General features: G+C 41.7%; 1 protein-coding gene across 5 annotated transcripts in view; it reads left to right on the plus strand.

The window, feature by feature from the left end:
* Positions 1–1,492: 1,492 nt before the first annotated feature.
* The window catches only part of TTC17 (tetratricopeptide repeat domain 17), a 136,848-nt gene continuing 117,928 nt past the window's right edge, over positions 1,493–20,412 (plus strand). For all 5 annotated transcript variants that reach the window (XR_013523391.1, XR_013523392.1, XM_009007961.5 and 2 more), the window contains exon 1: positions 1,493–1,662. Coding sequence is in view for 3 of the 5 variants with exons in the window: in XM_009007961.5 (XP_009006209.1) it covers positions 1,504–1,662 (159 nt within the window). In the remaining 2 variants the exon portion in view is untranslated. The remainder of the gene's footprint in view (positions 1,663–20,412) is intronic.

Raw genomic sequence — 20,412 nt, forward strand, 5'->3', positions numbered from 1 at the left:
TTAAAATTCTGAAACACTCCCTATTGCCTATGTCTAAACTCCAAGAAATCCTTACAGCATGCAACTGACTTCACCTTTTTCACACTTATTGCTTATTCTGCCTGAACCAGCACCAGAGCTCCAAGCCTTTTTTTCACCTGATTGGTTGCCTTCTGTACATATGCTTCATATACCCCCATTATCCTGTATTTTAATTGTTAACCTGCCAATAATATCCCACTCAGTGGTTACATTTCCATACCCAGATAATAGAAGCCTACCAGGCACAAAGCAAATTAGCCATAGATTTTTAATGAAATGAATGTTCCATCTTCAGGCCTTTAAGAAAAGCTGTTCTTGGAATAATAATAATTTTTTTTTAAAAAAACCACTAGTGTGGTCGTTTCTATAGCGTGAAGTGGTGTTTAAACATTTAACAATTGCTCTCCTACACAAACATGTGCAGGGACGTGGTTAAGCAATATTCTCATCCTTTTCCCAAGGAGAAAACCAAAAGCATACCAATCTTAACACACAAAGTTAGAGGGTAATCCTGAAAGACCTAAAATCACCTATTTAGCAAGAAGCTAGCAGCCAAGGTAGTCGCTTGCCGGCCTGTTGGTTTATTCGAGGGAAGTGGGTCTCAAACTTTAATATGCATACCAGTCACCGGAGGCTCTTGTTAAAATGAAGTCTGATTCAGCAGGTTGCTTGCATGTCTAAAAAGCTCCCAGGTAATGCCAGTGCTTCTGGTATCCAGTCCTAGATCTCTAGCCTCGACCTGTACTGACCAGTACGGTGGCCACATGAGGCTATTAAGCCCCTAAAATATGACTAGATAGCTGTCAGTGTAGAATACCGATTTCCAAGACTTAGTTAAAACAAAAAAGTAAAATATCTCCATGATTTGTACAGATCACATTGAATTAATATTTTGTGTACTCTCAGTTAAATAAAATGTACTACTATGGTTACTACCCTCTATATTTTACATTCCACACGTGGCTCCCATTACAGTGCTACTGGACAGCGGTGCCCTAGACTAACAACCGTCTCCATTCTGAAGATTCCACTATTGTGATACTTTAAGAATAAAAGCAACACCTCTCTTCCCTTAGGTGGTTCGAAAGCACACCTATTGTTCCGCAACTATTTACACTATCAGAAATGAAACGTTTTAAAAAGCAAAGATTTAAAAAACAACAAAACTAGTTCTCTCACTCCTGCCTAAGCTCCATCTAAGCCACTGCTTTTCTCCCTCCGGTTCCCACTCTCCGAGATCTCATCGCCCACAGAAAAACAATAACCAAAAAGTGGTCTCCATCCCTGAAACCAAGATGGGAGAGCTGCCGAAGGTCCCGCTTCCCAGATGCCCAAACCCAGGTGGAGGAAACCTGGTAGTAGGCAAGTGACGCCCTCTTGACGGCTCCCCCTCCTCCTCCCCAAGCGCCGACCTCTCCAAGATGGCAGGCGCCGGAGACTCGCTTCCGCTTCCGGTGTAAGCGACCCGGCCGGGGGGGCAAGATGGCGGCGGCAGTAGGGGTCCGTGGACGGTACGACCTGCCGCCTTGCTCCGGCCCAGGTTGGCTCCTCAGCCTTTCCACCTTGCTGAGTGTGGCGGCACGAGGAGCCTTCGCCACCACGCACTGGGTCGTCACGGAGGATGGGAAGATCCAGCAGCAGGTAGCGGCCAGGGCGTCCCTCTTCGCCCGTGCCCGCCCTCGCCCCGGGGGGATTCCCCTGCTTGGCCCCTGACTGTTGGGCTCCGCACGACCCGGCCCGCAGCCTACCTTGACTCCGTGGTGGTAGTGGCACCGCGACCCCGGACTCCCTGCACTCGGACCAGGCACTTCCCCCTCCCCACTTCTCTCCTGGTCCTCGTTTGGCCGCCTGGAAGTTCTGACCCTTCCACCTCGCGGGCCGCGTGCCGCGTGGGGAAGAGTCACCCAGCTGCGGGGAGACGGGCACTAGGAACCTTTTCTTGTGCTCGGGGTTTAGAAATTACAGATTTCATTATTCCTGCCTGTGGTGCCTCTCGGGCTCACGCGTCACCGGCCCTCCCCGAGGAAATAGAAAGCAGGTGGCAGCGCCAGGGTGTGCGCGAGTCCCAGGGTGTGACAGCTTCTGCACCCCTAGCCTGTGGACTGTTTCATGCTGCTCCCCTAGTTTCGTCTACCACATGGTGGATTTCGTTTCTGGCTGTGTTGGTTTCAGTTTGTACCGTTACTCAGGTCAGCAGTGGCTCATTAGAAAAAACATAAAAACACTCCCCTTCCGAAGGAATGCTTGAAGATGCCGCTGGTGGCGTTGCCTGCATCTTTTCAGCTGTTACTGCCCTCGTTTCCCAGTGTACTTTGCTTTGTTTCTTTACCTAGTTCCTGTGACCTAGCCTCGCATGGAGGATATGCGATTTCCTGGATTCTTGCATGCCTGAACTAATTTCCTCAGAGGCGAGACTGCTTTTCTTACATAACTTTATGATTGCCTGCATTTTGTAAATGCTGGTGATACCTAAGGAGTGCGTATGTGTGTGTTCCACTACAGAATCTTGGTAAACTTACTGACTAGGAGCACTTGAGAACGATCATGAAGTGTCTGACAAACATTTAGAAAGTGAAGTGTGTGCCCCATGCAGTTCAGCCTACTTATCTAAAAGGTTTTAACTATTGTGGTGGGAAATTACTGGTCCTTTGGGTTGTGTGTAATGAATCATGAAAGGAACACATTGCAAGGTCTACTTTAAGGTGAGGTTTAGATTTAGATTTGCCGAGTGATGGCAAATTGTATCTCAAATACAATAAGCAAGTTAAATATAATTAAAATCCACTTAGGTATTCATGAGTGGTTTTCAGCATATCTGAGAAAAGACTCTCTTCCTATTGGGTAACATTTTCTATTTGACTTAAATAAGAAAAGTTTCCTTTTCATGGCCATACTAGTTGAGACTTTAAATATGTGTGTATATGTTTCAGAAACCGAAGAAAACACTAAGTCCATATGTGACTGCTGGTTGCTTCCACCCTTCTTTTGTTTCCTGATAGTGGTTTTCCCTGAGGTCTTTATGAAGGGAGATGTGGAATTAACTCCTGCTGCAATCTGGGGAGCTTTTCTCCTATTGGCTCTTCTGCAATATTGTTTTTGGCCGCAGCTATTTATACTCTGTGACATTGACTTCTCCTTCCCATTTTGGTGTCCTGTCACTCCGCTGAAAAAGTAGCCTATCTAAAAAGCGAAAGCTGGTAAAAATGTTTTATGTATATGCTTAACATTGCAATGGGAAAGTAGAGTCTGATTTTTTTTTTTTTTTAACAAATTCCTTCTTTTTGCACTTTGGATGCATATGTATTAATGGGGGAAGACAGGGGTTACTGGTAACTTGCCTCAAAGAAACGGGGGAGATCTGAAGAATCTTTAGGATCTCTGCCAAGTCACTTCTGCACTAACTAGGCTTAAAGTTTAAAAAGCAAGCTTTCTTTATTACCTGACTTTTTAAGTGATCCTTTTCATTGAATTTTCCAATACTTTGCTATAGGTAACATTGACAGTGTTATGTTCAGGCAGCCGCAAAATTTTCTGCCAGAAGAAATAAAGTTGGTGTCTACAGTGAAACAATGAGAGGCCAGGGGAGAAAAGTTGGATTTAATCTGAAGAAAAGGCACCACATACAAGTAAAGTAAAAGAGCTGGGTGCTGTGGTCAGCTGCTGAGTTCCACTCTGATAGCTAATTGTGCATTATCCATGCTTCCCTTCCTGGCAATAATTTGTATGCAGGTAGAATCCAAACTCTCAATTGAGATCATGATTAATTATCACATTTGGATATACTGTACTTAAGGGCTTGAAAGATCCCATTAGTATATGAAATCCAGATATATTGCAGATCTATTGTACATTCAGAAACATAATTAATTAAAAGTTTAGTATATATACAGATGCTCCTCAGCTTATGAAGGGGTTATCTGCTGATAAAGCCATTGTAGGTCGAAAATAGGGTAAGTCAAAAATACATTTAATGCACCTACCAAACATTGTAGCCTAGCCTAACCCACCTTAAACGTGCTCACAATGCTTACATTAGCCAACATTTGGGCAAAATCATCTAACAGCCTCTTTTACAGTGAAGTGTCAAAATATCTCATGTAATTCGTGAATACTTCACTGAAAGTGAAAAACGGAATGGTTGTATGAGCACAACATTACAGTTGCTATCAAATGCATATCACTTTTGCAGCATTGTAAAATCAAGAAATCATAAGGAAGTTGGGGACCGTCTGTATACTTTGTCCTAACTGACATATGAAATTCTTGCTGCTTATTCTTTGTTACAATATTTGAGTGAGAACAAACGTGTGATTTCAGTTGTTGTTGTTGTTGTTGTTGTTTCGAGATGGAGTCTTACTCTGTAGCCCAGTCTGGAATGCAGTGGCGTGATCTCAGCTCACTGAAACCTCTGCCGCCTGCCTCCTAGGTTTAAGCGATTCTCCTGCCTCAGCCTCCTGAGTAGCTTGGATTACAGGCACCCGCCACCACACCTGGCTAATTTTTGTGTTTTTAATAGAGATGGGGTTTCACCATGTTGGCCAGGCTGGTCTTGAACTCCTGACCTCAAGTGACCCACCAGCCTCTGCCTCCCAAAATGCTAGGATTATAGGAGTAAGCCACTGTGGCTGGCCAATTTCTACCAGGGAAGGTGCTAAGGGCTAACTGGATTAACAGCTTTTAGGAAATTAGAGTGGTACATACCTTTTGAGACCCTGTGATATTTAAACCTATCCAAATTAGATATATGGGTAATTGTTTTCCACAGTAATCATAAAGGAGTACTTATGACTTAAAAATCTGAATTGCCCAAAATACAGATTTAAACAAGGACCTTTTCCATCATTATAAATGTTTAAGTACAGCAAGGAGTCTTTTCCAGGAGAGATGAAAATTCATTTGATTTTTATATTTCTTTTTTTTTTTTTTTTTTTTTGAGACGGAGTTTCGCTCTTGTTACCCAGGCTGGAGTGCAATGGCACGATCTCGGCTCACCACAACCTCCGCCTCCTGGGTTCAGGCAATTCTCCTGCCTCAGCCTCCCGAGTAGCTGGGATTACAGGCACGCGCCACCATGCCCAGCTAATTTTCTGTATTTTTAGTAGAGACGGGGTTTCACCACGTTGACCAGGATGGTCTCGATCTGTTGACCTCGTGATCCACCCGCCTCGGCCTCCCAAAGTGCTGGGATTACAGGCTTGAGCCACCGTGCCCGGCCTGATTTTTATATTTCAAGGTTTAGCAGATGATTAAAATAGGCACCCACCAGTTACATACCACAGACTTGTGGACATGCATGTGTATTGGACATCGCAAATCATACATCCTTCGGTGGGTTGAAAGGGGTCTTGAGTAAGAGCAAGGAGCATACATTCCTGCAGGCAACCTCTTCACAGTCAGAATTGGGGCTGCTGCAGACAGCAGCTGGTATCCATTGCTTGGCATGGTGGTTAAGGAAATTTTTAGAGATGGGGTCTTCCTTTATTGCCCAGGCTGAAGTGCATGGTTATTACCATGCATTGCAGCCTCAAGTGATCTTCCCACCTCAGCCTTCTGAATAGCTGGGACTACAGGCTTGTGCCACCATGCTCAGCAAGTTGTTGCTTTTCACAATCCCTGCCTCAGGTAGGAAGCGTACCTCCCCAGTTTTTAGGTTTTTTGTTTACTGAGCTGCCACTGAATTCCCAAATATGGTCCAGGGAATCCTGGAGCTGAGATGTGAAGAGAACACTCCATTCACTAAGTTCCTTTTCCACTGGTGTCAGGGGAAGGCTCAGAGAAAGCCCCTCTTCTCTCTGGCTATGTGCTGTTTTCCTAGTTTTGGGCTTTGACATACCTTGATACCCTAGTGTCTGTCGCTGGTACCTAGAACCTAGTAAGGCCAGCTCACTTCATTTAAGCAAGGGTCCTTAACTTGGGACCCATGGACTTAAGGAGTGAGCTATTATAATCTAGTTACTAAAAGGATCACTAGTGTAATCAGCCCAGTGGATCTTTTGGTTGACTTTGTGAAAAATAGTTTTCAAGATAAATTTTGTGTTGTTTCATTTTGATGTTGTTTTTGCTGAATCACTAGTTTGGCAATATCTGTTTTCTATTTTTTATCAAGTGTCCAGCAATTTACCTACACAAAGGTTAAACTTCTGTGAATTTGCCTAAGAGCGTAACCAGTCTATGTCACATTTCATTGAAAAAAATGTATGTTCCGTGTTCTAGGTAGCACCTAACGGAGAAACCCTTGAAATGTTACCAGCTTGTTAGTTGTAGCCTTACTGAATCAAGAAGTTGTATTACTAGCACTGAGTCCTGCCTCTGAATATTTTTCTTCATAAGTGGAGGGCTAAAAATTTAAGTAAATAAAGAGTCTCATCTGTATCAGCTGTCTCATACATTTTAATATTTGTGTTCTTTGTCACTGTTTCCCTCTTTTAAATCTTAGAACCGTAGACTTTTAGATTTGGAAAAAATTCTTAAAGATTATATAGTACAACTCCTAGGACAGAAAGTCAACCAAAGTCACGTAACTAATGTGTGCCATTTAGTGGCAATAGTAAATAAAAATGGATTAGTCACCAGGCGCAGTGGCTCACGCCTGTAATCCCAGCACTTTGGGAGGCCAAGGCGGGCAGATCACGACGTCAGGAGATTGAGCTCATACTGGCCAACATAGTGAAACCTCATCTCTACTACAAATACAAAAATTAGTTGGATGTGGTGGTGTATGCCTGTAGTCCTGGCTACTGGGAGGCTGAGGAAGGAGAATCGCTTGAACCCGGGCAGTGGAGGTTGCAGTGAGCTGAGATCGTGTGCCACTGCACTCCAGCTTGGCAACATAGTAAGAGTCCATCTCAAAAAAATAAAAAAAGGATTAGCCTCTAGTAGCATGCAGGTGAGCACTTTGTACTCATTAATTTTTCAGTACATTTTTCCCTCTCATAATACTTACAAATGAAGGACTACAAAGAAACAAAAGCAAAAATGAAAATAATGAAGTAAAGGTATCTTCTTTTCCATTTTCCTTTATCTGTGCAGAATGTTTTGTGATAACTTAAAATTCAAGGTAAGTAGGAAAGGTCCTAAATAAATGTGAGTTCATTCAGCATTTACTTAATCATTTTGCTTCCAGTCAGACCAGTGTCTTCAGAGTACAGATCCTTTTTTTTTTTTTAGACGGAGTCTCACTCTATCACCCAGGCTGGAGTGTAATGGTGCGATCCTGGCTCACTGCAACGTCCACCTCCTGGGTTTAAGCGATTCTCCCACCTCAGCCTCCCTAGTAACTGGGACTACAGGTGTGCACCACCACACCCAGCTAATTTTTGTATTTTTAGTAGTGACAGGGTTTTTTCAGGTTTGCCAGGCTGGTCTCAAACTCCTAGCCTCAAGCAATCCTCCTGCCTCGGCCTCCCAAAGTTCTGGTATTACAGGTGTGAGCCATTGTGCCCGGCCTTTAATAGCTTGTAAGTGAAGGCCTGGTTTAATTCTGGTCTGATGTTAAGTAATTTGGTTAATCTGGGAGAGAGCATCCATATGGCACTGTGAAGCTGACAGCTTTATTTCTGCGCTTTTCAAAAGTAACCCATCTTTTTTTGTCATAGAGCACTGTTTCTATGTTTATACACTTCCGGATTTACTTACACCTGGAGAGGTCATGGTGGTTATTCAATAATTTGCTAGGCATTTGCTAAACCTTTGCAGTTTGTCCAAGACCTTGGCTTCACAGTGATTCTCATTCAGTCCATTTTTTTTAGATACTGTACACTATTATTTTACTTTTTATAAATTACCCAGATACTAACTTTGTTTATGCTGTAGGGCAGTGAGAGGAGCTTGGAAATACATAGAGATAAATTAGAACTTTAAATAATTTTCCCAGTTACTTTTTAAATTTTTTTTAACTTTTTTAAAGACAGGTGACTGTCACCCAGGCTAGAGTGCAGTAGCGCTGTCATAGCTCACCATGATCTTGAACTCCTGGGCTCAAGTGATCTTCCCACCACAACCTCCCTAGTAGCTGGAACTACAAGTGCATGCTACCACACCTGGCTAGTTTTTTTATTTTTTATTTTTTGTAGAGATGGGGTTGTACTATCTTGCTCAGGCTGGAGTTCAGTGGCATGATTATGGCTCATTGTAACCTTGAACTCTTGGGCTCAAGCGATCCTCCAGCCTCAGCCTCCCATGTAGCTGGGACTACAGGCACCTGCCACCACAACCAGCTAATTGTTTATTTTTTGTAGAGATGGGATTTCGCCATGTCACCCAGGCTAGTCTTGATCTCCAAAGCTGAAGTGATCACCTTCTTCGGCCTCCCAAAGTGCTGGGATTACAGGCATGAGCCGTGGCACCTGGCCAGTGAGCTCGTCTCCTTCTTACCTTTGTTATTTTTTGTTTTGTTCTGGTTTTTTTGCCCTTGCTCTTTTTCATACTCATCCCCTAGGTTGGTAGTTCTCAAATTTTACCTTGCACAAAAATAATTGGGGAGTTGGGAGGTGCTTGCCTAAAATGCAGATTTCCAGGCCATCCAGAGAATTTGATTCACTAGATTGGTGGTAAAGCCAAGGATTCTACATTTTTATCAAACTCCTTAGGAGATTATAATGCAGGTAGACCACACATGAGTCTAAGAAATTCAGTTTTAGATATTGTTATTTTTCCAGCTTCTGTTCCAGCCTTTTTAAACTCTCTGCATACACCTAAGCGTCGTCATCTTGTCTCAGGAGTTCAGTTACCATATATATGTTGAGAGTATCTGCATTTCTTTTGTAACTTAGTTTTTTTTCTCCAGAGTTGTAGAGATTTAAGACCTTTTTTTTTTTTTTTTTTTTTTGAGACAGAGTCTCACACTGTCACCCAGGCTGGAGTGCAGTGGTGTGATCTCAGCTCACTACAACCTCTGCCTCCTGGGTTCAAGCGATTCTTCTGCTTCAGCCTCCCGAGTAGCTGGGACTACAGGCGTGCATCACCATGCCTGGCTAATTTTTGTATTTTTAGTAGAGACGGGGTTTTACCATATTGGCCAGGCTGGTCTCGAACTCCTGACCCTCTCAGTCTACCCGCCTCTGCCTCCCTAAGTGCTGGGATTATAGGCATGAGCCACCACCCCTGGTAAGACCTTTATGTTAAGTTTTTAAATTTTTTAAAAATAAAGATGATGTCTCACTATGTTGCCCAGGATGATCTTGAACTCCTGGCCTCAAACAGTCTTCCCACCTCCACCTCCCAGAGTTCTGGGAATATAGGCATGAGCCTGTATAACTTTTAATTCCATGTGAATGTCTCCTAAGTACTTCAAGCTAAAATGACCAAATTGAAACTTGTTTTTACCCCTAAACTTGCATCAAGACCTATTATCTCTAATGTAATGACAGATACAACCAACCACTGTTTATATGATTTGGCTGTGTCCCCACTCCAATATCATCCACCGTGATTGTGAGGCTTCCCCACCCGCGTGGAACTGTGAGTTCTCCATTAAACCTCTTTCCTTTGCAAATTGCCCAGTCTCAGGTATGTCTTTATCAGCAGCATGAAAACAGACTAATACAACTATCTACGTATTTGTTGTGTCAGAAATCTAGTTGTCTTTAATTCCTTTGTCTCCCTTAGCCCTTACCAAGATCTTTGTTTTACTAATCCTATTTTACTTTTTCCCATAGCTACTGTCATTACTCTGATTCACCTTATTATTGCCACAGCTTCCTGTTCTCCTCCTTTGTTTTATTTAATTAAAAATTTTGAAACCACCCTGGGCAACGTGGTGAAACACCATTCCTACTAAAATGCCAAAAAATTAACCAGGCATGGTAGCACATGCCTGTAATCCCAGCTTTTCGGGAGGCCGAGGCTGGAGAATCACGTGAGGCTGGGAAGTGAAGGTTGTAGTGAGCCAAGATCGTGCCACTGTACTCCAGCTTGGGCGACAGAGTTGGACTCTGTCTCAAAAAAAAAGAAAATTGAATTTAGAAATAATGTATGGCATTGCAAAAATAAACACCCAGCACGGGAATATTTAAAGTAATAAAGTGAAATCCCCCCCGCCTCTATGTACTCTCACTCCCCAGGGGAAGGTACTTTAACAGTTTGGTGCATATCCCAGGATATGGTCCAAATTCTTTATATTCACAAGATTTTGGTGGGGGGAGGGAAGCAAATTCTTGAACATATTTTATATGACCTGGCTCTTCCTCTCTAGTCTCATCTCTGACATCCTTGAGTACCCCACCCTCACCCTCACTCTGGAATATAGCACACGCACACACAGCCATACTGAGCTTTTGTGAGCATCCCCAAATATGCTGTGTTCTCACTTCTGGGCCTTTGCACATGCTGTTCTTCCCCTGTCACTCCAGGCTAACTGACTCATACTCATCATAATATAAACATCACTTTCTCAGTGAAGCTTCTGTGATGCCCAAATTTGAATTAGCTGTTCTGCTTGCTTCGGTAGTATCCTGAATTCCATTATGAAAGCATCTACCATACTATGTTGGGCCTATTTGCTTAGGTAAATACCACACTAGACTATCACATTTCCCAATGAATCCTTATAGTATTCAGTAATACAATAGTCATCTGAGAACTAAGCCTAAAAGAAGCCTCAGACTTCCATGTCTTTAAAGCTTTGAGTAACATATTAGTGAATCAGCTGTTAGGCCCTCAGAAGGCATGCACAGTACATGAAAAGAGCCATATTTCAGAGATTCCTGCTTATCTACTGTAGTCATGCTGTGTTATGCAAGGGAAATCATCCTTGCTATCTTTGTGCCAGTTTAGATGTATCTGAAAGGTCGACTTTATTGCCCAGGCATCAAAAAGCAAAAAGTATGGGGGGCAACAAGAAACAAGAAAAAAAGATAAGCGGAAGAAAATAATTAGAAAAAACAGAGGCAAGGTAGATGAGAAATGGCAGCTGCACTGTTGAGGAGGGATTAGAACCAGCTTTGGGGTTCAGCAGTTGTTGCAGTTTGGAAGCCACACTGGTGAAAGTAAACAGAAGGCACTGTGATAGTGAAGAATAAATAAGAGGGCCTGCGAGCTGCTCAGGTCAAAAATCAACAGCTTTGCATTCCAAAATGTAAGGAGCAGGATGTAAGCTAAACTATAACCTGCATCTCAGCTGTACTCCTTGATAGCAGAAGCAAAAAAAAGGGGAATTTTTCTGTGTATGTGGCTCCTTTACAGCCAGACACCCCAAAAGAGTTATTAGTGCTCACGGAGTCTCCTCTCTCCCTTTTCTTTTAAGCCTCCTCCAATTCATCCTTCACCCCTACAACTCTTGTCAAGATACCCAGAGCCTATGCTCAGTTCTCACTAATGTTAAGTTCTTAGCAGCCCAGCATTTGTCTTCATTATCTTATTTAGCTGTTTCCTTACATGCTTACCTAAAACAGTGGCTGACACATGGTATACACCAAGGAAACACTGAATAAGGGAGAAAGAGTGTGCAAGCAAGCAACTTTACACCTGTAATAGCTCTTATATTCATTCACATGCAGAAGAGCCACCACATATTTCTGGTTTTTCTTCCCAATCCCTGGCCCTCACTTATTCTCTTCTGCTGAATTCATCTTTTCTTGATGCGTCTTAGATGTTGGTGTGCCCCTTTTCTTCCCTCTGTACATATGTTCACCAGATGATCTTATGCAGTCTCAGGGCATAAAATACCATCTATATTCTAAAGACTTCCAAATCCTATCTGCAGTTTCGACTTCTCCCTGAACTTCAGACTCACATATCCAGCTGCCTACTGAACGTCACCATTTAGCTGTCTAATAGACATCATAGATACATCATGTCCTAAACTAAACTCTCGATTTTCTACCCCACTATATCTGATCTTCCCCCATTCACAAAGTTGCTCAGGTCCAAAATTTTGCTATTTGACTCTTTCTCTCATATCTCATACCCATCCTAGCAATAACCTGTCAGCCTCAGACTGAATGGTTTCAGCCTCTTCCAGAATGTTTCCTGAATCCGGCCATGTCTTTCCACCTCCGTTTCTGTAACTCCAGTCAATACTGTCTTCATCTCTTTACAGAACCTATGCAGTGGGTTCCCACCTGGTCTCCTGGCTTCCGCTTTTGTCCTCTAGATCTGTTATCCCCAGAGCAGCCAAAGTAATCTGGTCATGGTACTCCTTTTGGGATAGGAGGAAAACAAAGAACATCAGAAAATCTTCAGTGGTTTCTTGTCACACTTAAAGATGAAAATCTGGAGTTTCCCTTATGGCCTACAAGGTCCTGCAAGATCTAGAACCTGGCCCCTGTCTACTCCAGCCTCAGACACCACTTTCCTCCTTGTGTGGTGTGGTGTGCTCTGCCTCAGCCATACCAGCCCTCAGGATGTTCAAGACCACCAAGTTTGATTCTGCCTTTGGACCTTTGTCCTTGCTTCTTCCTCTGCAGATGGCATCATGACTCAGCCCCTCTTTCCTTTCAGGTCTCTTTTCACATGTCATCTCTTCTTCTCACTCCTCTTACCTAAAACAGCATCTATTTCTACTATTCTGTATTCTTACTGTGCCTTATTTTTCTTTTTTCTTTTGAGACGGAGTTTTGTTCTGTTGCCCAGGTTGGAGTGCAGTGGCACAATCTCTGCTCACTGCAACCATTGCCTCCTGGGTTCAAGTGATTTCTCCTGTCTCAGCCTCCCAAGTAGCTGGGATTATAGGCACCCGCCACCATGCCTGGCTAATTTTTTGTATTTTTAGTAAGGACGAAAATACTGTGTTCCTCCATCATTCCAGTCTAGCTGACTCTTATACTCATCATAATATAAACATCACTTTCTCAGCGAAGCTTCTGTGATGCCCAAATTTGAATTAGCTGTTCTGCCTGCTTCCGTAGTATCCCGAATTCTTTCATAGTAGTTATGAAAGCATCTACCATACTATGTTGGGCCTATTGCTTAGGTAAATACCATGCTAGACTATCACATTTCTCAATGAATCCTTATAGTATTCAGTAATATGATAGTCATCTGAGAACTAAGCCTATGTTTCACCATGTTGGCCAGGCTGGTCTTGAACTCCTGACCTCAAGCAGTCCTCCCACCTCAGCCTCCCAAAGTGCTGGGATTACAGGCGTGAGCCACCATGCCTAACCCATTATCTCATTTTATCTTCATACAGACCCAGTAAAGTGTGAGTATTGATCTTCTTTCTATTGAATAAAGAAATTTATGCTAAATGTGATTAAACTCATTGTCCAATGCCACGTAGCTAGGAAGTCTCAAAGCATGAACTCAGCCTCAGATATTTTGATTCCACACCCTGTTCTCTTTTCTGCAGTTCTAAACATTGCTACCAACATAAGAAAAATTTCTGTAGTTTTATTTGTGAAACATCAAATTAAAAAAAATTTTTAATGTGTTTTCAATTTTAGATTGAATTAAAAACTATAAGATACATAATTATTATTAAAAAGTATTTCTTCCCAAATTACTCAGCATGTTACAAAATGAAAGTTCTGTAACTACCACAGTACTTTTTCCTGGCTGCAGTCATAATGAACTTTTCCTTGTATATTCTTATTTTATTTTATTTTTGAGGTGGAGTCTCACACTGTCACCCAGACTGGAGTGCAGAGGCGCACTCTTGGATCACTGCAACCTTCACCTCTGTGGCCCAAGAGATTGTTTCATCTCAGCCCCCAAGTAGCTGGGATTACAGTCACCCACCATCATGCCCAGCTAATTTTTGTATTTTCGTGGAGACAGGGTTTCACCATGTTGGCCAGGCTGGTCTTGAACTCCTGCCCTCAGGTGATCCACCTGCCTCAGCCTCCCAAAGCACTGGGATCCACCATGCCCGGCCTTTCTTGTACATTCTTGAAAATTTCTATGTGTTTACAAACACATAGTTTTTTTTTTTTTAAACACACAACTGAAAACATTTTGTCTCATGACTGTTTTTTTAGACTGAGTCTCACTCTGTTTCTGAGCCTGGAGTGCAGTGATGTGATCTCAGCTTACTGCAATCCTTTTCCCCCACAGGTTCAAGCCATTCTCCCACCTCAGCCTCCCGAGTAGCTGGGATTACAGGCACATGCCACCATGCCCAGGTATTTTTTGTATTTTTGTAGAGACAGGGGTTTCACCATGTTGGCCAGGTTGGTCTTGAACGCCTGACCTCAAGTGATTCGCCAGCCTCACCCTCCCAAAGTGCTGAGATTACAGGTGTGGGCCACTGTGCCCAGCCCTCATGACTTTTAGTTACTTAATAATGAGACTTAGACATCTGTCGATGTCAGAAATAAAAAGCTGCCTCCTCCTTCCTTAAGGCTGCGTAGTGTTGTGTTATATGGATATTCTATCATTTATTTAATTAGTCCTCTAGTGACAGACATTTAGATTGTTTCTAGTTTTTTTCTATCACATACAATATTGTAATAGGTGAACATGCTCATGTGTATATCTTTTCATGTTTCTATGCATGTATCTGTAAGCTGAATTCTTAGAGGTGGAATTACCTCATTCAAATAATGCATTATATTTTATTTTCTTATATCTTGCCAAAATTGTCCTCAAGACCTGCATCAGGAGTGTTTGAAAATGCCCAAGAGTATCCAAAGGATACATAAAGCCTTTTTTATAATCTGATTCTCTGACCATTCCTCCTTAGTGAAATCCCTCTCTTTGACTGCCCTATTCCACTTTTAGGGATCCTTGGGATTACATTGGATCCTCCTCGTAATCCAGGTTATGCTATTTTAATTAATGTAATCTGATTAACAACCTTAGTCTTAATTCCTTAACTCCCTTTTGCCACATAATGTATTCACAGGTTGTAGAGATTAAGACATGGACATCTTTCTTGGGCCATCATTCTGCCTACCGCTGTGCTCAACACATACTTGCTGCTGGAATTTGAGTCGCTTCTGAGTTGCCTATAAAGCAGCTCTGACAACAAAACTACATCGTTTCTGTGTTTACAAGGATATAATCAAGTATACAAAGGAGAAAAAACCCATGATTGTTGTGCCCTGATCCAGATTTTCACTAACCTTCCTTCTGGAGTTGCAAATTTTCTACTTTATTAATTATGTTGTGTGTGTCCTGCCTGGTGACATGAATTAGAAAACGTGGACTGGTAGCACTATTGTAAGAAGTTACTCATTTGAGGTTTCATGTTGAAAATGATTACTAACTTGCTTATCAATTAGGAGAATGGCGATTATTTACAGACATGAATATTTTAATAAAATCAGCGGCAAAACTAGAAATGTTCAAATCTAGCTAACAACTGTGCAGCATAAATCCAGTTGAGGGTAAAACTTTAGAAAACAGAGATATAAGGCCATGGAAATTCAGATGATAGTCAAGATTTAGCATTTTCATTTATTTAAAGTTTGTTTTTTACTTTGATGACTTGATATCCTATAAAATTGAGACTGGTGATTGGTTTCTTTTTTTTTTTTTTTTTTTTTTTGAGCTGGAGTCTTGCTCTGTCACCCAGGCTGGAATACAGTGGTACAATCTTGGTTCACTGCAGCCTCTGCCTTCCAGGTTCAAGTGATTCTCCTGCCTCAGCCTCCTGAATAGCTGGGACTATTTTTTTTTGCACACACAGGTGTGTGCAAACACGCCCGGCTAATTTTTATATTTTTAGTAGAAACAGGGTTTCACCATGTTGGCGAGGCTGGTCTCGAACTCCTGACCTCAGGAGTTCTTCCGCCTTGGCCTCCCAGAGTGCCGGGATTACAGGCATGAGCCACCACACCTGGCCTCTGGTTTCCTAAAAATACTATACAAGTACTCTAGCTTCAGAAAGTTGTAATTAAATATATTTCCAAATCTTGGCCATTCATTATAATAGTTTTATTGATCTCATACAGTTAAATGTTTCTAGAAAAAGATCTGTTTATATTACGCATTCCTTTTTGACAGTTATAGCCAGAAGCCCATGTGCGTCCCTCTCAAGAGTGGAATGTGAATGTGTACTATTTTGTGAATGTGTACTTCTCTAAACCTCAAAGAATATGCAAGCCCATCATAGTTAGACTTGAATCCTGAAGAGAGAATTCCATGAGAAGTGGAGCAGCCGACTTTCTGCCTGCCTCATTCTGTCCATGTGAAATTCACCTTGCTTGCCACCATAGTAGCCTGGCAGGGATCACAAACAGAAGGGTCCCTTGGGCAATCATTTGAAAATAGCTGTGAATTAGATTTGTGATAAAGGTAAAAATCTGAGGGAAGAAAGGTAAGGAGCAAGAAAATACAAAAGATCTTGCATTTTTGAGGGGTTCTACCTGGCCCCTTATCTGTGAGAGGAATTTTTTTTTCCTCTATAAATGAATACATGAGGGAAAAATACAAGATTCTGCCTCAGACCTGAGCTTATACTTGTCATTACAGTTTGTTTAAGGAAAAAAAATGATAAAACATGTTACATAGTATTCTAAAGTTTCAGTATTAACAAGATGACCTGTGGATAGCGAGTTAAAAGAAAAAGAAGCCCTTTATAAATTTAAATAATACATATTCACTGCAGAAAAAGTCAGAAAACAGGCACAAGAAGAGAATAATCACCTAGAGTCATATAAATTGGAAACTACATTCTTAAAATATGATATATAAACTGTCAGTTAAAGAGAGGCAGCAAGTTTTGTTTTGTTTTGTTTTGCGATGGGGTCTGTGTTGTCCAGGCTGGAGAGCAGTGGCATGGTCGTGACTCACTGCAGCCTCAGACTCCTCAAGTGATTCTCCCACCTCACTCTCTCAAGTAGCTGGGACAGGCACGTGCCACCACACACCCAGCTACTTTTTAAGATTCTTTTGTAGAGATGGGGTTCTGCTATGTTGTCTGAGATGGGAGGGCAGGCATGGATTCCTGAGATCAGATGATCTTCCCTCTCTGGCCTCCCAAAGTGCTAAGATTACAGGTGTGAACTATCACACGCGGGTGAGATTGTTTATAAGTATACTGTGAATGGAAAAATATCTCAGTTTCTCCCACTGTTCTTTTACAATATGTTTCTGACATCACGAACAAGCAAGCAATCAGTTCTGCAGCTGACACTGGCTAGGTGGCTTCCAATTCAGTTCAGACACTGTCTACCTGGCAATGACATCAGATCCTACAGGTCAAGAGCTCAGTCCCACAAGACTCCTCCCACCCAATTCAGTGCCAGCCTCTTTAACCAACCAGCTTCAAGTTGGGGCTCCCACAGCTCCCTCTTTGGGTTCAATTAATTTGCCAGAGCAACTTGCAGAACTCAAGGAAAATTACTTACGATTACTGGTTTATTACATTACAAAAGACACAGATGAACAGATGCATAGCGTGACATACGGGGCAAAGGGCGTAGAACTTCCATGCCCTCTCCAGGAACTTCCACGTGTTCAGCTATCTGGAATCTCCTGAGCCCAGTCCTTTTGGGGTTTTATGGAGGCTTTATTACAGGGACATGATTGAGTAAACCGTTGGCCATTGGTGATCAACTTAACCTTCAGCCCCTCTTTCCTCACCAGAGATTGAGGGGTGGGACTGAAAGTCCTAATCATGCCTTAGTCTTTACAGGGACCTGCCCCCATCCTGAAACTACCTAGGGTCTGCCAGCCATCAGTCAACTCACTACTGTACAAAAAGACAGCACTTTGGAGATTCTAAGGATTTTAGAAGTTGTATGCCAGGGAAAGGTAGATGGGGTGGAAGACTAAATATCTACTTTACAATATCACATACACAAAATAAATGCATTTGATCAAGGAAGAGACTAAAATGTATTCATGGTTTGGCACAGCAGCTCACCTGTAGTCCCAGCTACTCCAGGGAAGAGGTGGGAGGATTGCTTGAGCATAGGCATTCAAAGTTATGGAAAGCTATGATCACATCACTGCACTCGAGCTTGGGTGACAGAGCAAGACGCTATCCTAAACAAGAAAGAGAAAAGAAAGGAGAGAAAAGAAAGAAAGAAAAAAAGAAAGACACCCTTATTTTTGCATTCCTAAGGATGTGTAGGAATTGAGTCATTCCCATAGGAATTTAAGTTGATTCAACTATTCTGGTGAAAAGCTAGCAAAAACTGCAAATTTTAAAATGCCAAAAAAAAGTACATTTCCTTTAGCCTAGCAGTTTTCTTTTTCTATTACAGGAAAGAAATAATCAGACAGCTGTCTAAAAAGTTTTTTGGTTTTTTTCTTGTTGTTTGTTTGTTTGTTTTGAGACAGAGTCTCACTCTGTTGCCCAGGCTGGAGTGCAGTGGCACGATCTTGGCTCACTACAACTTCCTCCTCCCGGGTTCAAGTGATCCTCCTGCCTCAGCCTCTCGAGTAGCTAGGATTACAGGCAGGCGCCACCATACCCAGATAATTTTTGTATTTTCAGTAGATACAGGGTTTGTTTTTTGTTGTTGTTGTTTGTTTGTTTGTTTTTGAGACAGAGTTTCGCTGTTGTTACCCAGACTGGAGGGCGATGGTGCAATCTCGGCTCACCGCAACCTCCGCCTCCTGGGTTCCACCAATTCTCCTGCCTCAGCCTCCCGAGTAGCTGGGGCTACGGGTTTGCGCCACCATGCTCAGCTAATTTTTGTATTTTTAGTAGAGACGGGGTTTCACCATGTTGACCAGGATGGTCTCGATCTCTTGACCTTGTGATCCACCCGCCTCGGCCTCCCAAAGTGCTGGGATTATAGGCGTGAGCAACCGCGCCCGGCTGAAACAGGGTTTTACTGTGTTGGTCAGGCTAGTCTTGAACTCCTAACTTCCGGTGATCTACCCGCCTCAGCCTCTCAAAGTGCTGGGATTACAGGTGTGAGCCACCACACCTAGCCAAAAGTGAGTATCGGATGTTCATTGTAATATAGCTAAAAAGAGAGAATAACTAAAAACCTGAATTTTAGTTAGGAACCTGGGTAAATAATATTAACCACTAAAAATATTGACATTGATCTATATTTACTGGAAAGTCTGACAAAGTGTAGAGAGGAATAGAGAGAGGAAGGAAATAATATAGTAGATATATTATCCTATTTTTGTGAAAATATTTATCTAGAAAGCTGTGTGTGTGTGTGTATGTAGAAGTTATCCTGACATGATAAATATCTAACAGCAGATATCTCTGATAGTGAAATTTCAAGTAATTTTTATTTTCTCCTTGATACTGTCTATATGGTACTGTGTTTGTTTTACAGTAAAATATATTTAGTTTATACTTTAAAGAAGATTTTGTTAGTATTAAGTGGCTTAAGGATAAAGACGGCTGATTTTGCTTGTGACAAAATGAACAACTTAGCAGCTTAGAAATAGCCACTGCTAATTGATTGGAGCCTTGGTTTAATTTGACAAATTGACAGTTTGAAAGAAGCTTTTAGCTACAGCTTTGGAAAATATCCCTGCCCAGAGAGAGTACAAATTTATATGGGTAAATGGAAAGAATGATAATTCATTCATTTGAATATCAGATTATTTCGGGGGTATAGGTCTGGCTCGTAAAAATGTGCTACTTCTATGGTAATGTTAAATCTTTTATAAAGGTAGGATTTGAAAATTAAAATGAACTTTAGAAATCATTTGCTTATGTCCTCTCAGTTTATAGATGAAGAAACAGAAGCCCAGGCAGGGAAGATGATCTGTTTAGAGCCACACAGCTAGTCATAGACTGGTCAGATGCCTATTTTGTTTCTGATCTCTGGTAGCTTAGCCACTTTACCTTTTTTTCCAGATAGTCATCAGCGAATGATAATGGTTTAGCAGATGAAGTTGGAGTGTCTAATAAACGTGATAGAGTATCAGACACTGTTCTCAAACAATCAACAGTATGTTAAATGCATAACATGTACCTGAAAGCATGTTATATACTGAGGGTAGAAAAAGAAATACATAAAAATAATTTTGTGAGAAAGGACAACTGGCTAGTCATATACAGAAGTATGAAACTATATCACTATCTTTCACATATACAGAAATTAACTGCAGATGGATTAAAGACTTAAATGTAAAAAATAAAACTACAAAAATCCTAGCAGAAAACCCAGGAAATACTCTGTACACAGGCCTGGGCAAAGAATTTATGGCTAAGACCCTAAAAGCAATTGCAACAAACCAGAAATTGACAAGTGGGATCTAATTCAAAAGCTTTTGCACAAAGAAGCTATCAACACAGTAAACAACCTACAGAATGGGAGAAAATATTCTCAAATTATGCATCCAACAAAGATCTAATATCCAGAATCTGTAAGAAACTTAAGCAATTTAACAAGCAAAAAAACAACTCCATTAAAAAATGGGCAGATGACATGAATAGGAACTTCTCAAAAGAAGACATACATGCAGCAAACAAATACGTGAAAAAATGCTCAACATCACTAATTATTAAAGAAGTGCAAATGAAAACTGCAATAAGATACCGTCTTACACCACTCAGAATGACTATTATTAAAAAGACAGGAGAAA

The sequence above is a fragment of the Callithrix jacchus genome, chromosome 10 (genome assembly GCF_049354715.1).
Source record: "Callithrix jacchus isolate 240 chromosome 10, calJac240_pri, whole genome shotgun sequence".
NCBI classification, from domain to species: domain Eukaryota; kingdom Metazoa; phylum Chordata; class Mammalia; order Primates; family Cebidae; genus Callithrix; species Callithrix jacchus.